A 16,552-nucleotide genomic window follows, 5' to 3' on the forward strand; every position below is an offset into this window, starting at 1 on the left:
ATGCTGCCATTCTTTTTCATGCCTTTGTCCCCTGGCAGGGACAGGGCGGGCTGGGCCTTGCATGCATCAATGCTGGAAGCCAGAAGGAAAGCATGGAGGCTCTCCCAAGCTGAATGTACTCTGGGCAGCATTGGGCAGCCATTTTTCTCTCCCTACAAGGACAAAGGCCACATGCAGAGCACAGGAACATGCAGAAATCACATGCCCAGGTCCCAAGACCTGGGAGCACAGCGTGTGCTGTCACTGATGGAGACTGTGATGCCTGCACTCGGAGCCCCTGGCTGAAACTGCCTGGCCTGCCCCCGAGGAGCTCATATAGGAGGATCAAATAGGCCCTCTCCAGCCCTTGGCAGACAAGCCCCCGTTTCTTTCAGCTGCCAAGACCAAGACAGCTCAGCACAGCCCTTGGCAAGAGCAAGATCACCCTGCAGGCAGCGGGCCTGAAGTGAGGCCAAACCTGTGAAAGCAGTCTCAGCCTGCCCCTTACCTGCAAGGGTTGCCCACCACGTGCAGGTGGCCCTCCCTCGGCTCCCTGCTCCACATGCTCCCGCTAGGCACTGGCATTTCCTGCCCCACAGTGTGGCTCGTTTGCTCCACAAGAGCACACAGCAGTTCTGGGAGAAGCTCCCTCAGCACTGGGCCAGAGTGAAGGGTGCTGATGTTTTCCAGGGAGGCACAAGTTGCCTGAAGGGATAGAGAGGACCAGAGTCAGCCCGGGGAAGACATCTGGAAAGCCATAACTCCAAGTCTAAAGGTCTCTTCCTCACATCCAAGAGAGCACAGGACATCTCTGGAAGCATCTCCCTTAGCACTCGGCTCTCTCCCAGTCACATCCCTTCCCAGTCACTCCTTTCCTAGTCACATCCCTGTAGTCCTGCCTGGGAAGTGCAGGAGCACCAGCAGCCTGAACGGAGAGCTGCAAATCAGAAAGAGCCTCTTGGTTACAGGAGTTTCTAGTTCCAGAGTCTCATGGAGTCTGTCAGGCACGGAGTCCTAAAGCTGCTGTGTTTCTGCAGCTGACAGCAGAGCAGGGATGACCGTGGGGCAGGAAAGCAGGGGAGAAAAGCTTGCCCCACAGCCTAACGTCCTACCTCAAGCTCTCCAGAACCAGGATCCTAGCCCTCAACGGGGAATCGGCACAACTAGGCCTGGGCTGTCACTTATTGTCAGGGGTCCAAATGCTGTGGTGTCCTCTGCTGAGCTGCTCTCTGTGTCTGCTGGATATTTCATCTTGCTGAAGAGCAACTGCAGCATGTGGAGGGTGAAGTCACCATCTCCTAAAGCCCCCTACTCTGCCACAGGCAAAGCTGGGGGGTGAGAGCTATGAGGGCTCTACTGTGGCAGATGTTGAAAAGTGCTCAGGGTCCATGCCCTCTGTTACAGAGGCAGGCAAAAATCCCCACAGTCCATACTTGTCTGATGACCAGGTCAAATTCCTTTCTCCCAAATGTGACAGTCACAAGGGCAAGATCCTCTAACCAGGTACTTGGGGTTTTAATTGCAGCAGGAACATAGGCACGCCCCAGTCAAAATCCCAGCTTTGGGTTCAACCAATAACCAGTGCTACGGAGGAAAACAAAAAATCTCCTGACTCCTATACCAACAGGAGGGGAAAAAACTCCTTTCCAGCCCTATGTGGCCACCAGTAAACCCCAGAAGTCTGGGAAGAAACAGACCCAAACCTCCATCCTGCTCTGTGACCTGGAGACAGCAACCTAGGTCAGCACCGAGGGTGGATCCAGGGTGGGGTGATGCAACAGTTGATGCATTCTTTGCTCTTAGACATGTGATTTCCCATCTGCCAGCATTAAAATGCTCGTCCTGTCCTTGTGCCCAGCGTACCAGGCAGTGCAAATGGATCTGTGCTAATGTCTATTTTCTAGGCATGGGGGAGGAGTGAGTCTGGGGCTGATAGTGTTTAAATTCCCTCTGGGATCCAGGGCCAGGGCTGGGCCAGCATTTTAACACAGCCAGATGAGAAGTGGCTGAGTGGTCCTGCCCCATGCTCGATCCCCCATCCAGGGTACAGGCAGGAGGTGGCAGAGTAAATGGGAGACCTGCAGTGTGCTTTGGCTGTTCTCCCAGAGGCCACCCTGGCCTGGTGGGGGCCATACATGGCAAACCTTTGGGCATAACAAGCTCAGGTAGGAGACGTTCCTGCAGCAGTATTACCTTCTTCCCAGGGCCAAGACCAAGGGAACGTAGTGCAAAGGCAGGATGAGGAAGAGGGGCATCAACTAAGACAAGAGCAAGGAGATTAACGCTCCCCTCCATGCCACCAAGAACAAGATCAAGGCTGTGTGCAGTGATAGAGAGGGCAATCACAGGTGCCTGTGCCACCAGCAAGCAGCAGCCCAGGGTTTCGTTGCGGCAAAGTCCTGGGCAACCCCAAGAGAAAGTTTTTCACTTACATCTCCCCTTGAAGTCGCCAGCTGCTGTGATAACGGCTGGCCTGTTCGTTACACCAATGGATGGATCTGAGCCCTCTGAAGCAGAGCAGGCATGTGCCTCTTCCTCCACCTTTACTCCTGCCTCCCTCCAACTCCACTACTACCACAGCGCTCATTTTGCAATTCCATCACCCTTTAGCCCCGCTTTGCTTCCCTGTTCCCTCACATCCTATACCGGGGTCCAGCCTGGGGCCTGCTCACTGTAACCAAGTGTTCAGCTGTTCTCATCTCCCCATGGATGGAAATGAAGCTGAGCAGCCATGCATGCAGCTGCTGAATGAGTCCCACTGTGGGTGATTTCCCTACCCAGTGCTAATGGTCAGCTATGATGCACGAGGCAACCCAAGCCTGTACAAGGCTTGAGTGTCTGGGGAGAGCATCAGGGCCTCCCCCTCAGCCCACCAATGCAGTGCTGTCCCGTTAAGTCTTGCTCTTGGTGTTGCCTGGTCCAGACTTGAACAATCCCAGCATGATGTGCTCACAGCTGCGGGGTCATAAAGGATCCCTGGTGCTTTGGATCATCCTGTGCCCTGCCTGGACACCCCACCCGGGTTTCCTCAGGCTGGCCTGGCAGCTCTAGCTGTGATGGGACCCAGGTCATTCCCTGCTGCACATGAAGGACCCTCACACTCAGGGTTGGGGCAGGTATTGCTCAGGCACAGCAAAGTGCAGGAAACAGCCCTGTTGCTCTGACGGCCTGGGAAGCGTCTCCCAGCCCATGCTTCACCGTGCTGGGCTGTTGCTGGGAGGCAGAAAAGTAGGCTGCAGCCTGTGGCACTGGACTGGCGATGGCCAGGAGAGGATGACCCCCTTCTTCCCCTTGTGGCTACAGGGAAGGGGAACGCCACCCTGAATAGGAAAGGGCCCTGATACCACCCCATGATTCATGCTCCCCGCAAGCCCCTGGAGACCAAGTGGGTAATCTGTTCTGTCCTGAGCCCCCACAAACACTCAGGATCCTGAGTTTGCAGTTGCCAAAGTTTATTACAGAAAGCAGCAAGAAATTCAGCTCAGTGACAGCACTGAGGACTCGGCAGCAGGAGGGCAATTGCTCTGCACCAGGGTCCAGTCCCTCCTGTGGGTGCATGAGGTGGAAGGGGTGAGTGTAGTGTGCAGCTGGCACTGACGGCAGCAGAAGAGCTGGAACTGGGACACTAAGATTTGGCACCAAATGATCTGGCTTCATGGTCTAGGAGGGAGCAGGGAGAGGGCCAGGCTGAGAGGCTTTGGCAATGGGGGCCCCACTACGAGCAAAAGCTGCGGGGCAGTGTGGGATTCATTACAAGCAGTCTCTCACTGGGCTATAGTGCACAGGCAGGTTTCCAGTGCAAGCAATGCAAATCCTCTGGTTATAGGACCTGGCCCTGTACACACAGCCATTCGGTGGGGAGCCGCTTACAAATGTGCAGTCAGTGATCAGGAAGTTGCTGTTGCTATAGTAATAGTTGCCGTGTGGGTTGGTCCCAGCCCCTGTGCAGATGCTATTTATTGATGATGATAGTGCGTGGATGAAGGTGTTCTTGCTCTTGCAGATGCCCAAGGTCATTCCCTGGGCCTTCATCCTCTGATTGCAATAGACATCATTGTACGGAGGGCGAGTAAATGGGTCAACGTGCTGCCTCTGAAACTTCTGGTTTGGTGTTTCCCTGCTGTCCACAGTTGGCCAGGCTGACAGCAGGGTCAGCAGGAGGAGCAGCAGGGCAGGGCAGGCATCTCTTGGAGACATGGCTTCCTTAGATTTGCTCCAAGTGCCTGGATGGAGCCAACAAGGAGAAAGGATGACTACTCCCTCTTGCCCTTCCCCTCTCACAACCCTCCTGCTACTCTCTCCTACCCCATGCAGCTCCAAAGACCCTTCCCTGCCCAAGCCCCCCACCACGCCAGCTCCTCAAGGCAGGAACTGGCTTTTGTGATGGGTGAGGTCACTGCTGAGCACAGTGGGCTTGGCCCTGCCATGACAGATGTGACCAGGAGATGAGCTGATCTGATCTCTCTTCTGATCTACAGCCAGAGCCAGTGCAAGGGGCATCTTGGAGATCTCCAGAGCAGCAGGGTGCGTCCATGGCCTCGAACTACCTCTACAGCCATGTCCATACCATACAGGTGTTACTGTTTGGTCTTTTTCCCTAGTTGGGATCTCAGCCTCCTCCGCATCCAGCCCACCACTCTACCTGCCCTCTTTTGCTTAGGCCCATTGGCTTATTGGGCATTAGCCCTTGCCTTGTCCTTCCCAACCTTGGGACCCAACCCCAGTCTCGCCCTTTAGGGCTGTGGACCCCCAGCCTCTGGTCTCTGTCCCTCTTTGGTCTCTATCTCTGCCCTGCTCTGTACTGGGCCCAGTCTCCACCCTGCTCTGAGCAACACTGGGACCTTGTCCGGCCCTTTTGTCCCAACCCAAACCGCTGGTTATAGAAGAAATAGAGAGGCAGGTTCACATTTTAACTCAACACCACCCCCCATGCTGATTAAGCTTACGCAAGAACAAAACCGGCATGCTGTCTCTAACAGAGGCAGCCCCACCGGGCAGAAACATGAGAAATGAGCAAACAGGAAAATGAGTCATTGCTTTAACACAACCAAACCTCCGTGTTCAGAGTGCACGAGTCTCACTCGGGCACTTGCCAACCCAGGTCTCACCCTGCTCCCAAAGGCTCTGTCTATTCCTCGAGCTCTCCCGCACTCGCTCCTTCTGTGTATGGGGTGCGGGTCCTGGGGGAGCTTCCTCCAGTCGCTGGTCTTTCCAGTGTTTTCCTCCCTGGTTGCTGCCAACTCTCCTGCGCATGCTCTTACTTAACCTCTTTGATTACCACTTGCATCAGGTGACTTTAACTGGCTTCCTGAGTTTTAGTCTTCCTTGTTTACAGTTGATTTCTGGTCCCTCCCTCCCGAGGTGGCCTAATTTCAGGCTTGCAACCCTTATGTTGGCTGCTGCTTTACTCCCAGAGCAGCCGTTCTGATTAGTCTTCTCCCTCTGCATAACAGGAGGTTCCAGCTCCCTGTTTAAGGCCTGACTTCCAGTTAGTGTTAATAGCACACCAGTCTTTGGGGAGCTCCATTAAGGGTTTCTCTCTTGCACGGGTAGACAGACGAAAGAGGTGGGCAGGAGGAGCTGCCAGCTGGGCCATGGCCCTTGATGGGGCCTGGGAGGGGATGTGGCAGGCCTGATATCTCTGGGATTCGTGCACCACTGTGTCCGTGCTGGGGCTGGTGGGATGACAGCTACGCCAGCTTGGGGTGGGATCTCTTCCTCCTACTGCTAAGCTAGCTTGGTGCTTCCAATAAGCTTTTACTTTGTCGATTCTCCTCCCCAAGTGGGTCTCCACACTGTCCCAGGGTGGTGTCGGCGAGCTGTTTGCTTTGCATTAGCTTCATCTTTCTATTTTGAACTTTCTGAATTTACAACTGCTCTTTACCTCACAGGAGGCTGAGCTGGACTTTGGTTTCAGGACAACTTAGAGAAGCAGCATTGATACAACAGATCTGGGAGCCCAAATCTTAGCAACACAGGCATAGCTGGGTGCCTGGGGCCCAGCTGCTCTCTGAGCATTCATTGTGAGGTGCTTGCTTTTGAAACAGTCACACGTTGAGGTGAAAAACCTTCTCTGACTGTCCCCCACCTGCAGAGCTTTGACTTGCCACGAGATGGCTGGCAAATCGGGGCTGGTGAGCCAGGACAGGCTTCTGTTCCTGCCCTAGGTGGGGATGTGGGAGAGATTGGGGGGTGTGAAATGAAGGAAGTCAGCCATTGAAGGATAAAATAAACAGAAGTAATTTTTTTAAAGATTTTAAAAATGAAAGAATATCTTATGTTTTAATAAATTGGGATTGTGGGGTGCTGGTTGTGCTTCTTAGATTGCCTGGTAGGTAGGAGCAGTGAGGGAAGGTGCTATTGGGAGACCTACTGCCTCTGCCCCAGGAAGGAAGCTCTAGATCATGGGGACCTGATCTGCCTCCCTAATTTGTTCCTCCATCTCCTGGACCCCTCTGTGCCCTGCTACCTGGCATGCACTCTGCAGCCTGTTTGCATAAGGTTGCAATCCTGGGGTGGGAAGGGGCACTGGGTTTTCATAGATTCATAGATTGTCGAGTCGGAAGGGACCACAATGGATCATTGTGTCCGACCCCCTGCCCCTGGCAGGAAAGAGGACCGAGGTCAGATGACCCCAGCCAGGTGACTAGCCTCCTCTTGAAGATCTCCAAGCTAGGTGATAGCTCCTCTCTTGGAAGCCCATTCCAGATCCTGGCCACCCTTACTGTGAAAAATTTCTTCCTAATAGCTAACCTAAATCCACTCTCAACTAGTTTACACCCGTTATTCCTAGTCACTCCCTGGGGCACCTTAGTAAACAGCGCTTCCCCTATTCCCTGTTGACCTCCCCTAATAAATTTATAGGTGGCCACAAGATCTCCCCTTAGCTGTCTCTTGTGAAGGCTGAAGAGATTCAGCTCTCTCAACCTCCCCCCGTAGGGTCTATCATGAAGGCCACTAATCATGCGAGTGGCCCTCCTCTGGACCCGCTCCAGATTCCCCGCGTCCCTCTTGAAGTGCGGTGCCCAAAACTGGACACAGTACTCCAACTGTGGCCTGACCAGTGCCGCATGGAGGGGGAGCGTCACCTCCTTTGTTCTATTAGTCATGCACCTGCTAATGCACGACAAGGTGTGATTGGCCTTGTTGATGGCCTCATTACATTGACAGCTCATGTTCATCTTGGAGTCAATTATGACTCCAAGATCCCTCTCTGCCTCCAAGCTGCTGAGAAGGATACTCCCTAACCTATAGGGTTTTGTGCCAGAATCACCTCCTTGGGCAGTAGAGTTCAGGTGATGGGAAAGTTTGGCCACATAGAACAGGATGGTGGGGGAGGGAACACTGCATCCTGGGATGCTGGAGGGGTGCAATTTGGGCAGCTCATCTATGGGGAATGGCCACACATTCATTGACCGTGAGCTGGATAACATGGATCAGAGATAAACATGCCTGCAGTGGCACAACTTGAAGCTACCTAAAGTGTGCTTAAAACTAGTTCCAGGTGTTGATGTGTGGACAATCCAGGGTTTAAGAGTTCCTCGAGCTGCCTAAAATTCATGTGTGACAAGGCCCTGTATCTGTTCCCCTCTCTCTATTCTGGGCTGTCAAATGTACCCTGGTTCTCATTGCTGTCCTCATCAGGTGTTATTGATATGCTGTCAGTGCTGAAGTTTCAGGAACTGCAGTGCCAGCAAAAAGTTGCAGCTGGGAGATCCAAGCACTAATCTTGTCTTAAAAAACAACCCCATGCTCAGTTCACTGGCAAAAGCTTGACCAGATTTATTGTCTACAAGGTATAGTGCTACCACACTTGTGATCTGACAGACAAGGAGTTAATGTATATAACCTGTGCCAAGGTATTGCCACAACACTGCATAGGCCCCCCCTAGACGAATACAAAGGCCCCATACTTTCCAATTCTCCTTTTATACAGTGGTCACAACAAATGATGTTTTACATTCCACCAGTATCTTGAACATTTTAAGCTGTCCTGTACCATGGGCTTGTTCCACGTCTTGATCTAGGTGTTCCTGTTCCAGCCTTATCGTCCTGGTACTGGACTCTGCTACACCTTCTTGAAACTTGGAATGCTTTATGCCCTCAGAAGGGGATACCATTGCTGAAAGTTTGATCCAAATCCAGCCAGAAATGACAAAGTTATAGGCTGTTTGACCTTCCCCATTATAGCCTATGGGCGAAACGTCAAAACAGCTTTGAAACGGTGAAACGTTTTGACTTGCCTTGTTGCCTTGAAACAGGTTGGAACAGCATTGAAACAAAACAGTGGCGAAGTTTCGCACAGCCCTAGTCACCATCTCCCCTTCCCGTGTAAGGAGTTCATGGTTGGGTCAGATTTACTGGTTAGGCTTACTCTGGTCAATGCTAGCAAAGCCTTGTGGGAGCAGTATAGACTGATCTATGTTCCAGCAAGGCTTGCACTGGTGTAGGGAATGGGAGGAAGCAGGATATGGGGATAGCTAGAGACCTGGACAGAGAGAGTGCCGTCTGAACATGCTGTTGCAATATAATGACACTGTGTGTGTGCCCCAGTGAGATCTCCCAGTGGTGTGTGACTTAACTAATTTCCAAGTCTACTCTTGGAGCATAATTAAAAGTGTTGCTCTTTTCTTGCTGCAGTGGAGAGAGCATTTGCCCTTGCTGCTGAAATTCTCTGCTGGCAATGGCAGAGGCTGGGTTCATGCAAGATGAAGCTTGGAAATGGCTTCACTGTGGGCAGTCATTCCTCTCCCTCTTTCAGGTGCACAAGCATGGAGTTGTGCTGATTTCCTTCACCTTTAGCCAACATGCCCACACAGATACGCATGCGCACTCATGGCATGTCCTGCATCCATTTACAGAGGGTGCTGGAATGGCAGCTGTTGCCGAACTGGCCACTGCCCCCAATTGCTGCTACTTCCCAGGCTGAAAAACTTCTTAGTCCGGGACGTCCTTAGTGACAACAAGCTCCAGAGAGGCCTCTGAGATCACAGGGTATCAGCTCTTCCACTTCCTAGGCCAACAGACCAATGCCAGCCCTCCAAATGGCTTGCAGAGCACTGTGCACCTTCATCAGCAAACTTCTGGCTAAGTATGGGGAGGCCTACGGGCCCTCAGAAGACAAACTAGCATGGCCGTGCACCAGCGTCCCATAGAATTAATCCTCCTGCATGCTTTAGCACAGCACTTTCCCTTTCTGGACGGGGATGTTTGAACCAGCAACTCAGGGCACAGAGGGACTGGGATGCCACAGCTCAGTTACAAAGCTTATATTTTGTCCTCTTTGCTACAAAACCATCTATCAAGGATGGCAAATCATGACATAGGTGAGAGTCTATAGGCTGCAACAAGAGAGGGAGAGCTCCTGGATTTGGACTGATTATTTTTAATGATTTCACCCTGGCATCTCTCCAGGGCTGTCCTTGGCACACACCCCGGTTTGTTTGCCCACAGGCGTTTGGCTGGGTAACAGGAGATGGAAGCTGTTAGAAACACAGCAAAGTGCTCTCACATAGACTATGAAATGAGGAATACAGATTTGACAACACATGCTCTTGGAGAGAGGTCTCTGCCATATCTGGCTGTGGATAAAGACATATTTAATGTGATTTCAAAGGTAAATGCTGCCAGAGATAATGTCATTGTCAGAGACTTTTACCTCCCAGTTATAGAGCAGAAAAGAAGTGACCTCTCTCTCTCTCATATTTGGGTCCTTTAATATCAGAATACAGGTCAAAACAGGCCAAAACAGGATTTAAAGTTTCAAGAATCTAGATTAGGTGTCAGGGTCAAGCCTGACCCAGACTTTATACTAAAAACAGCTGCCTGCAAATATTCCTTCTTAGGAAGGCAACACTGAAGTTGAGCAATATGGCTTAGAGAAACGAGGCCATGATATTTGCAGTCATGCTTTAGATTCTGGTTTCTCTTTCACTGCCAAACAGCAAGAGATGGAGATTTATCATTAACAGCTGAAGTGGAAAGGTGAAGTTTGATCAAGGTTCAATATAGCTTAGCAAATGCCAGGATCAACAAAATCTTACTGGTGTACACGTGATTGTTACTTGCTCAGATACAGGTTGACGCTCTCCACTCAGAGCTCCCTGCTATTAAAACCTTCCTCGTGCTGTGGGTTTGATCTCTCAAACTCATCACAAGGCTCCATATTGACATATGATGTCCCTGACCTTATTTGCAGAAGACAAGCAAAGCAAAGAAATGCAGAGGGTGCTGTGGGAGCTAGTCAAACAAGTGGAGCTTGTGGGAGTGCAGGGTTGGGGTGCGCAGGGGCTGCAGGTTGCCACGTGTGAACATTTGATTGAAAATGAGTCTCTGGCTCCTCCTGTCCTCATTTCCCAGTCACCCGCACTGAGAAATTGTTCAATGTGGAATTCCCCAGTCTTTCTGCGCCCTCCCAGTCGCCCACACTCATTATAACAGGCACCCACCACTCCATCAGACCATCCCTCCACCAATGCATCTGTCACCAAACATGACGCTGAAGGCAGGGCCCAGGGCCACGGCCCTCCTGCCAGGGCCAAAAGTTCTGCTTTAAGAGGCTGGTGATGAAGCACGTGAGCTATCCCCATATCTTGTGGACAGATGTTTGTGTGAGCATGATGGGGTGGAAGAGCCCCAGCCCCCAGCCTGCTGAGATCTCCCATACAGTCACGCAGGCTTCCCCCAGGGACTTCCAGCAAATCTGTAGTCCCACAGTAGGGTGCTGTGCTGTGGGACTGCCTGCAGAAGTTACATCTCTTTCCATACAAGCACCTTCTCATGCCGAAACACCTACCCTAGCACCTACTGCAAGGGCTACAGGTAGGTCCATGTTGGCATTACTCCTCATGGGCTGGGGGGGCAAGTTCGCTGCATCTTTTCCTTTGGGCTGAGTAGAGCCCAGATAGGGAAGCAATGTATCTCCTCTTCCTGGATGATCTCACTTGAACCAGGCATTTCAGTCTGTGCTCGAAAAACTGCAGCATGCACCCCCTCCACCTGCCCTTCTCTAACCCCAGCCACGGTCTGCTCACCCTGACCTTGATCCTGACTTCACCTTTGCTCTGCCAATCCTACCACGGTGTCCCTCTCTCCTCCTGCTCCGGGCTGATGTCTGCTTCTGGTTCTCTTTTGGAAGATGTCATTCATAACACACACGCACAAACATCACTTGAAAAATCACCTGAAACAGGCGTCATAGGGCCTGCCCTGTTGCCCTCCAATCAAGCGGGTGGCCCTTCTCTGAACCCTTTCAAGGCAGGCCACATCCTTCTCCAAGTGCGGTGCCCAGAACTGGACACAGTACTCCAGTTGAGACCGGACCGATGTCACGTACAGGGGGAGTATCACCTCTCTGGACCAGCTTGAGATGCATCTTTGGATGCACGACAAGGTATGGTTGGCTTTGCTGGCTGCGGTCTGGCATAGGCGGCTCATGTTCATCTTGGAGTCAATAAAGACTCCAAGATCCCTTTCTGCATCTGTGCTCACAAGGGCGGAGCTCCCCAGCCTGTATGTATGCTGTGGATTCCTTCCCAGGTGCAGCGCCCTGCACTTATCTACATTGAACCCCATCCTATTACCATCCACCCACTTCTGTAGTCTGTTTAAATCTAATTGCAGTCTCTCTCTGCCTTCGAGCATGCCTACCTCTCCCCACATCTTGGTGTCATTGGCAAACTTGGACAACGTGTTTTCCACCCCCTCATCCAAGTTGCTGATGAAGATGTTGAACAGTGTAGGCCCCAGGACTAAGTACTGGGGGACCCCACTATTCACATCCCGCCAGGTCGACTACAACCCGTCCACCACTACTCTCTGGGTGCGCCCCATCAGCCAATTTTTGACCCAGCCAACTGTGTAGGCATCAATGCCACAGTTGCTCAGTTTATTAATGAGAATGGGGTGACAAACAGCGTTAAAGGCCTTCTTAAAGTCCAGAAAGACTACGTCCATGGCGACACCATCATCCGGGGATTTAGTTACCTGGTCATAAAAGGCCATCAGGTTGGTCTGGCAGGACCTGCCTTTGATGAGCCCATGTTATTTCCCCTGGGCATTATCTCCTCCTGCTAGCCCCTCACAGATGTGCTCCTTGATAATTTTTTTCAAGGATTTTCCCCAAGACTGATGTGAGGCTTATGGGCCGATCGTTTCCTGGGTCCTCCTTTCTCCCTTTCTTATAGATGGGGACCACATTAGCTAGTTCCCAGTCTCTGTGCACCTGGCCCGTGGACCGCGATCACTCGTACAGCCGGGCCAAGAGCACAGCAATGACCCTCAACACCCGTGGGTGGAGGGCATCAGGGCCCGCAGATTTAAAAACATCCAGCCCTTCCAGAAGATCCCTTACTACTTTTGCACAGACCCGAGGCCTGGCAGTGCTATCCTCAAGATTGCCCCTACTTGTGGTGGGAGAGCTGTTCTGTTCCCTGTCCAAGAAAACAGAGGCAAAGAACTTGTTAAAGATTTCATTAAAGAGTCAGGAGAGCAGGTTTTGATTCACAGGCTCCAAAGCTGTGATTACCAAAGCTTGTGACAAGATTTTAGTGTCCCAAATGGAATTGGGAATTGAGGATCTGAGCAATCTCAGGTGTCCTAGAAATGCCTGATCCTGACCTTCCTATGCCTCCCTCTGCAGCAGGGGACTCATCGACCTTTCCTTGTGCTTAAACCGTCAACTCCTCCTCACAGAACTTGGCTCTCAGAGTGCTTGTGTGAGTGGGCGCATGCGTGTGCATGTATATGAATGCATACGTGTGGGACAGCACTGGGCACAATGGGGCTTCACTATAAGTGGGGTCACTGGATGCAGTTGGATAGGAAGGGGGGGGCAGATGGGCTTTGAGGCCAAATTAGGGGGCAATGGGAAGGAGAGAAGCTCGGGGGAGGTGGTGTGGGAGGGTGATGGGAGGAGGCAGGGCCAGGGGACAACACTGCTGTAGGGGAAGTAGATCTTTATGCCACTCCCTCACCATCCCCTCTCTCCATCTCCAAGAAGATCCTGTGAATGACAGAGCCGTGGCTCCAAGGGGCCCCTGCCCCACGCTGCTGCTCCTCTCTGCCCTGCTGTCCCTCTGCCTGGCCCACCTCACCCAGGGTGCCAGCTTCATCCATGTGCCTATGTACCAAATTATAGATATCTGCATCAATGGAAACCACTTTGCAGGCAACCTCTTTGACAGCAGGATGCCCTTGCACCTCACTGGCTGCGACCTGATGGGCCAGGGCTGCTGGAGGTTTTGTGCCTACAATTCCACCTGCCTGATCTGCACCATGCAGGTGGCCTGTGTCAGCTGGATGCCTGTGCACTTCCGGGCAATCGTGAACTACTTAAGGGCTTGGCCATGCTGCGATGGTCTAGCTCCTACACAACCTGCCTTTGTTCCACGTGAAATCCTCTGCTGCTTTCTGCTCCTTCTAGGTTAAGGCTCACTGAATTGTCAGTCACTCGGGGCCTCAGGGTGGGATCTACCAACCTTCCCTTGTTGTGCATGAACACAGGGCACCCATCTCCCCACCCCTCACCTTCTGGTTCCTGTTAGTGTCCATTATACAGTGAACCCAACCCTTTCCCATCCCTTGTCCACTGAGCGGGTAGATGTTGACTGTACAGTGCAGGGATTTGACTGTCTCCGACTGTGCCTTGGAAACTGAAAGTCTGTTCCATTCTCTTGCTGTTCTTGCAATAAAATACTTCCCTGCATATTGAGAATGAGTGGAAGTGTGTTTCCAGGGACGGTGCTGCAGTGGTGTAGTGACATGGGAGGGTATGAACATAAGTCGGTGTGTGGGGGGGATATGTGGATGTGCACAGTGGAGATGGATGGCAGTCTGTGTGCATCTTGAGGAATAGGGTTGGGTGTGGATACACATGAGCAGTCACGTGTCTGCCCATAATGATCTAGGACCCCTGTGAATGGACATCCCAGCTAGTCCTCTTCCCTGAATAAGCCCAGCCAGACATGACCCTCCTCCAAAATGAGGCCCAGAGTTAGCACTTGTGGGATAACCCTTCAGTCAAGGATGAGCCCAATCCCAACCCTGGAAAATGGCAAGATGTGAGGGCTCATTTTGCACTGGGCCAGGCCCTGCTCTCTTGCTGTTGTCAGCTGGCAGCGGGGACATTCCTGACATGGTTCAAGTCCCCTCAGAGCCCCTGTGCTTTAGGGGAAGTGGGGAGAGGAGGGAGGATGTGTCTCTCACCACAACAGCAGGAAACTCCTCACACAGGAGGTTTCTCTGCCTAGAGCCATGGTTATCTGCAGAGGGACAGGACTCCACTGGACACCGGTGTGTGGAGTTCCCAGCTCAGGAGCCAGGGCTGCAATCCAGGTTCTTGGATATATGACTTCATACTGGTTGTATCCCAGCACCTTTTGTTCCAGGTGGCCCAGTTTCCAGGTAGCCCAGATCACTGTGCACACCATCCCCTTGGACCACGTGGTGATCTGGCTAGGACATTCTGGTTAGGACTCGGGTAGAAATACTTTTCTCTTTAGCTGCCATGCTAGCTCTGACCCTTTACTGATTTCCCATGCTGAGCCCCCAGAGTTGTGAAACTTCCTCTGCATAGACAAGACTTCCCCTACCATCATGATGAAAGCAATCTCCCTCTGACCACAGGGCCCCGAGGGAAGTGGGACCATGACAGCAATGTCCTAACTGGCATCCAGCGGGTGAGTGTGGGCCGGCTCAGCACAAGGCCTCATTCACTGCCCAGTGTTGGCGTTGGGCTGTCCCAGGCTGATGGGGTTGTACCCAGCCCTGTGAGGCACAGCTCTGGCCCTGCCCTTGGGCCTGTGTGTGTGTAACCCTGAGGGCGAGACAAAGGGTTAGGCTGCTGCAGGGGTGACGGGGACAGTAGCAGACACAGGGAGGGTAGTGCTTGGCCTGAATACGTGTCAATGGAGAGGGGATTGCTGGGATCCAGCTACTTGAATGAGCCACCCCTGCCCCCACACCACTATTTGCAGGATGATGGAGGGGAGATGAGTGAAGGGACATACAACAGCTAGACCAGCTGCTCCTGCATTAATTCATTGGCATCCCCTGCCCCCAGAGCAGCGCCTTGGCCGCACCTCACCAACCTCTCCCCAGACAGCCATTTGGCCCCATGCCCCAGGTTCTCCAATTGCCCACTGAGCCCCTAACTCCATCTATCCCGTTCTCTCCCTGCTGGTGGACCTTCCACACCAATTGTAACCCAGCCCTTCCCGAGATCAGTCCTCTCTCCCCACTCTGGCCCATCCCATCTTCTGCTTTCCCTCCCCAACTATTTACCCACAGGCCCAGTCTCTCCATTCTCTCCCACAGGACAGCTCCTCTGCCCAACCATCCCAGTCTCCCTCACTCCAACAGGGTATAGCCACTGGCATCAAAGTCAGTAAGAGACAAAGCACCAGGTCACACCAGGGACTTAGGAGCTGTGGCAGAAAGCCACCTTTGTTTCTCCCTCAAAAACTCTGCTATGTGACAAGTGTGATTAGGATGGGCCCAGCAGAGGATACACGCCTTTACCCTATCTCTTTGGGTAACCTGAGCTGGATACATTCCTGAGGGAGGGGGGGAACCCTGCTTCCTCTGCCTACATGACTGGTATCACATACCTGGGTGAGGGGCTTCCTTCATGGTGGGAGGAATATTTCAAATTGGTTGGCTGACAGCCTATAGGTGGTGGCCTCCATTGGACCAGGTAAATGAGGTCACAAGGGCTATATAAGTTAAGGACTGCCCAGGAGGAGGGGGGCAGCAGCCATGAGGGATACTCAGGAACAAAGAAGAGCTGTACCATCTGAAACTTGCTCTCTCTCTCAAAACTCATGATCAAGGAACTGCCTGCCTCCAGAGGGAATCTCCAACTGCCTCTGGATGATAACTGTGAGTAAACTAACTGAGATCCAACTAGATATATAGCTTGCAGTAACTCAGATGCAAGATCAAAGGCTACCCCAGCCACAGGAGTTTGCTCAATGGGATTTCTCTGATATTGCTCTACCCTGTACCCTATTCTAACCCTACCCTCTGTAACCAATAAAGTTCTCCTGTGTGACTGGTGTAGGAGACTTATTGAGAGGTGGGTTTAATTATGCCTAGGAGGCCCCTTGGGTCTGCGGACTAAGGGAGACTATCCTTTTTGGCCCTAGACTTGGGGAAGTGCCCCAAGTTCTTGTATTGGGTCGAGTACCTTTAGGACTATTAGCAGGGGCGTAGGTTGTAGCCGTGTTGGTCTAAGGACATAGGCAGACAAGGTTCCTTGGGTGAATTTGATATCTTTTATTAGACCAACCCAAACAGTTGGAGAATAGTTATTAAGCAAGCTTTCGGGTTCAAAAACCCTTCGTCAGGCTAAGGAAGTTTCAGCAGTTGGTGTGTGCTCTTCCTGGATGGAAGTCCTGCCTTTAGGACTACTAGGCCTGTGTTTCCCCGAGGACACAGGCCCCAGACAGTCCCTTCTCGGGGTGTTGGTAGCACACATTACCCTGGACTCTGTGGTGAGGCTCGAAAGATGGTCTGCCAGGGCTTAGGCGCCCCTGGAGGGACACGTGGCGTCTTGAAGGTGGACAGGCATAGT

At 52.3% G+C, this 16,552-nt stretch overlaps 1 protein-coding gene across 1 annotated transcript; it reads right to left on the bottom strand.

Annotated features, from left to right (window-relative positions):
• Nucleotides 1–3,414: 3,414 nt before the first annotated feature.
• On the bottom strand, nt 3,415–5,252 carry LOC102568630 (ribonuclease). Its single transcript, XM_006268793.4, has 2 exons — nt 5,088–5,252; nt 3,415–4,202 (listed from the first exon to the last, which is right to left on the bottom strand). Exons 1-2 carry the CDS (start codon nt 5,230–5,232, stop codon nt 3,730–3,732), a joined length of 618 nt encoding a protein of 205 aa, XP_006268855.3. The 5' UTR covers nt 5,233–5,252; the 3' UTR covers nt 3,415–3,729.
• Between the last annotated feature and the right edge of the window lie 11,300 nt (nt 5,253–16,552).

This window comes from Alligator mississippiensis, chromosome 7 (genome assembly GCF_030867095.1).
Source record: "Alligator mississippiensis isolate rAllMis1 chromosome 7, rAllMis1, whole genome shotgun sequence".
NCBI classification, from domain to species: Eukaryota; Metazoa; Chordata; order Crocodylia; family Alligatoridae; genus Alligator; species Alligator mississippiensis.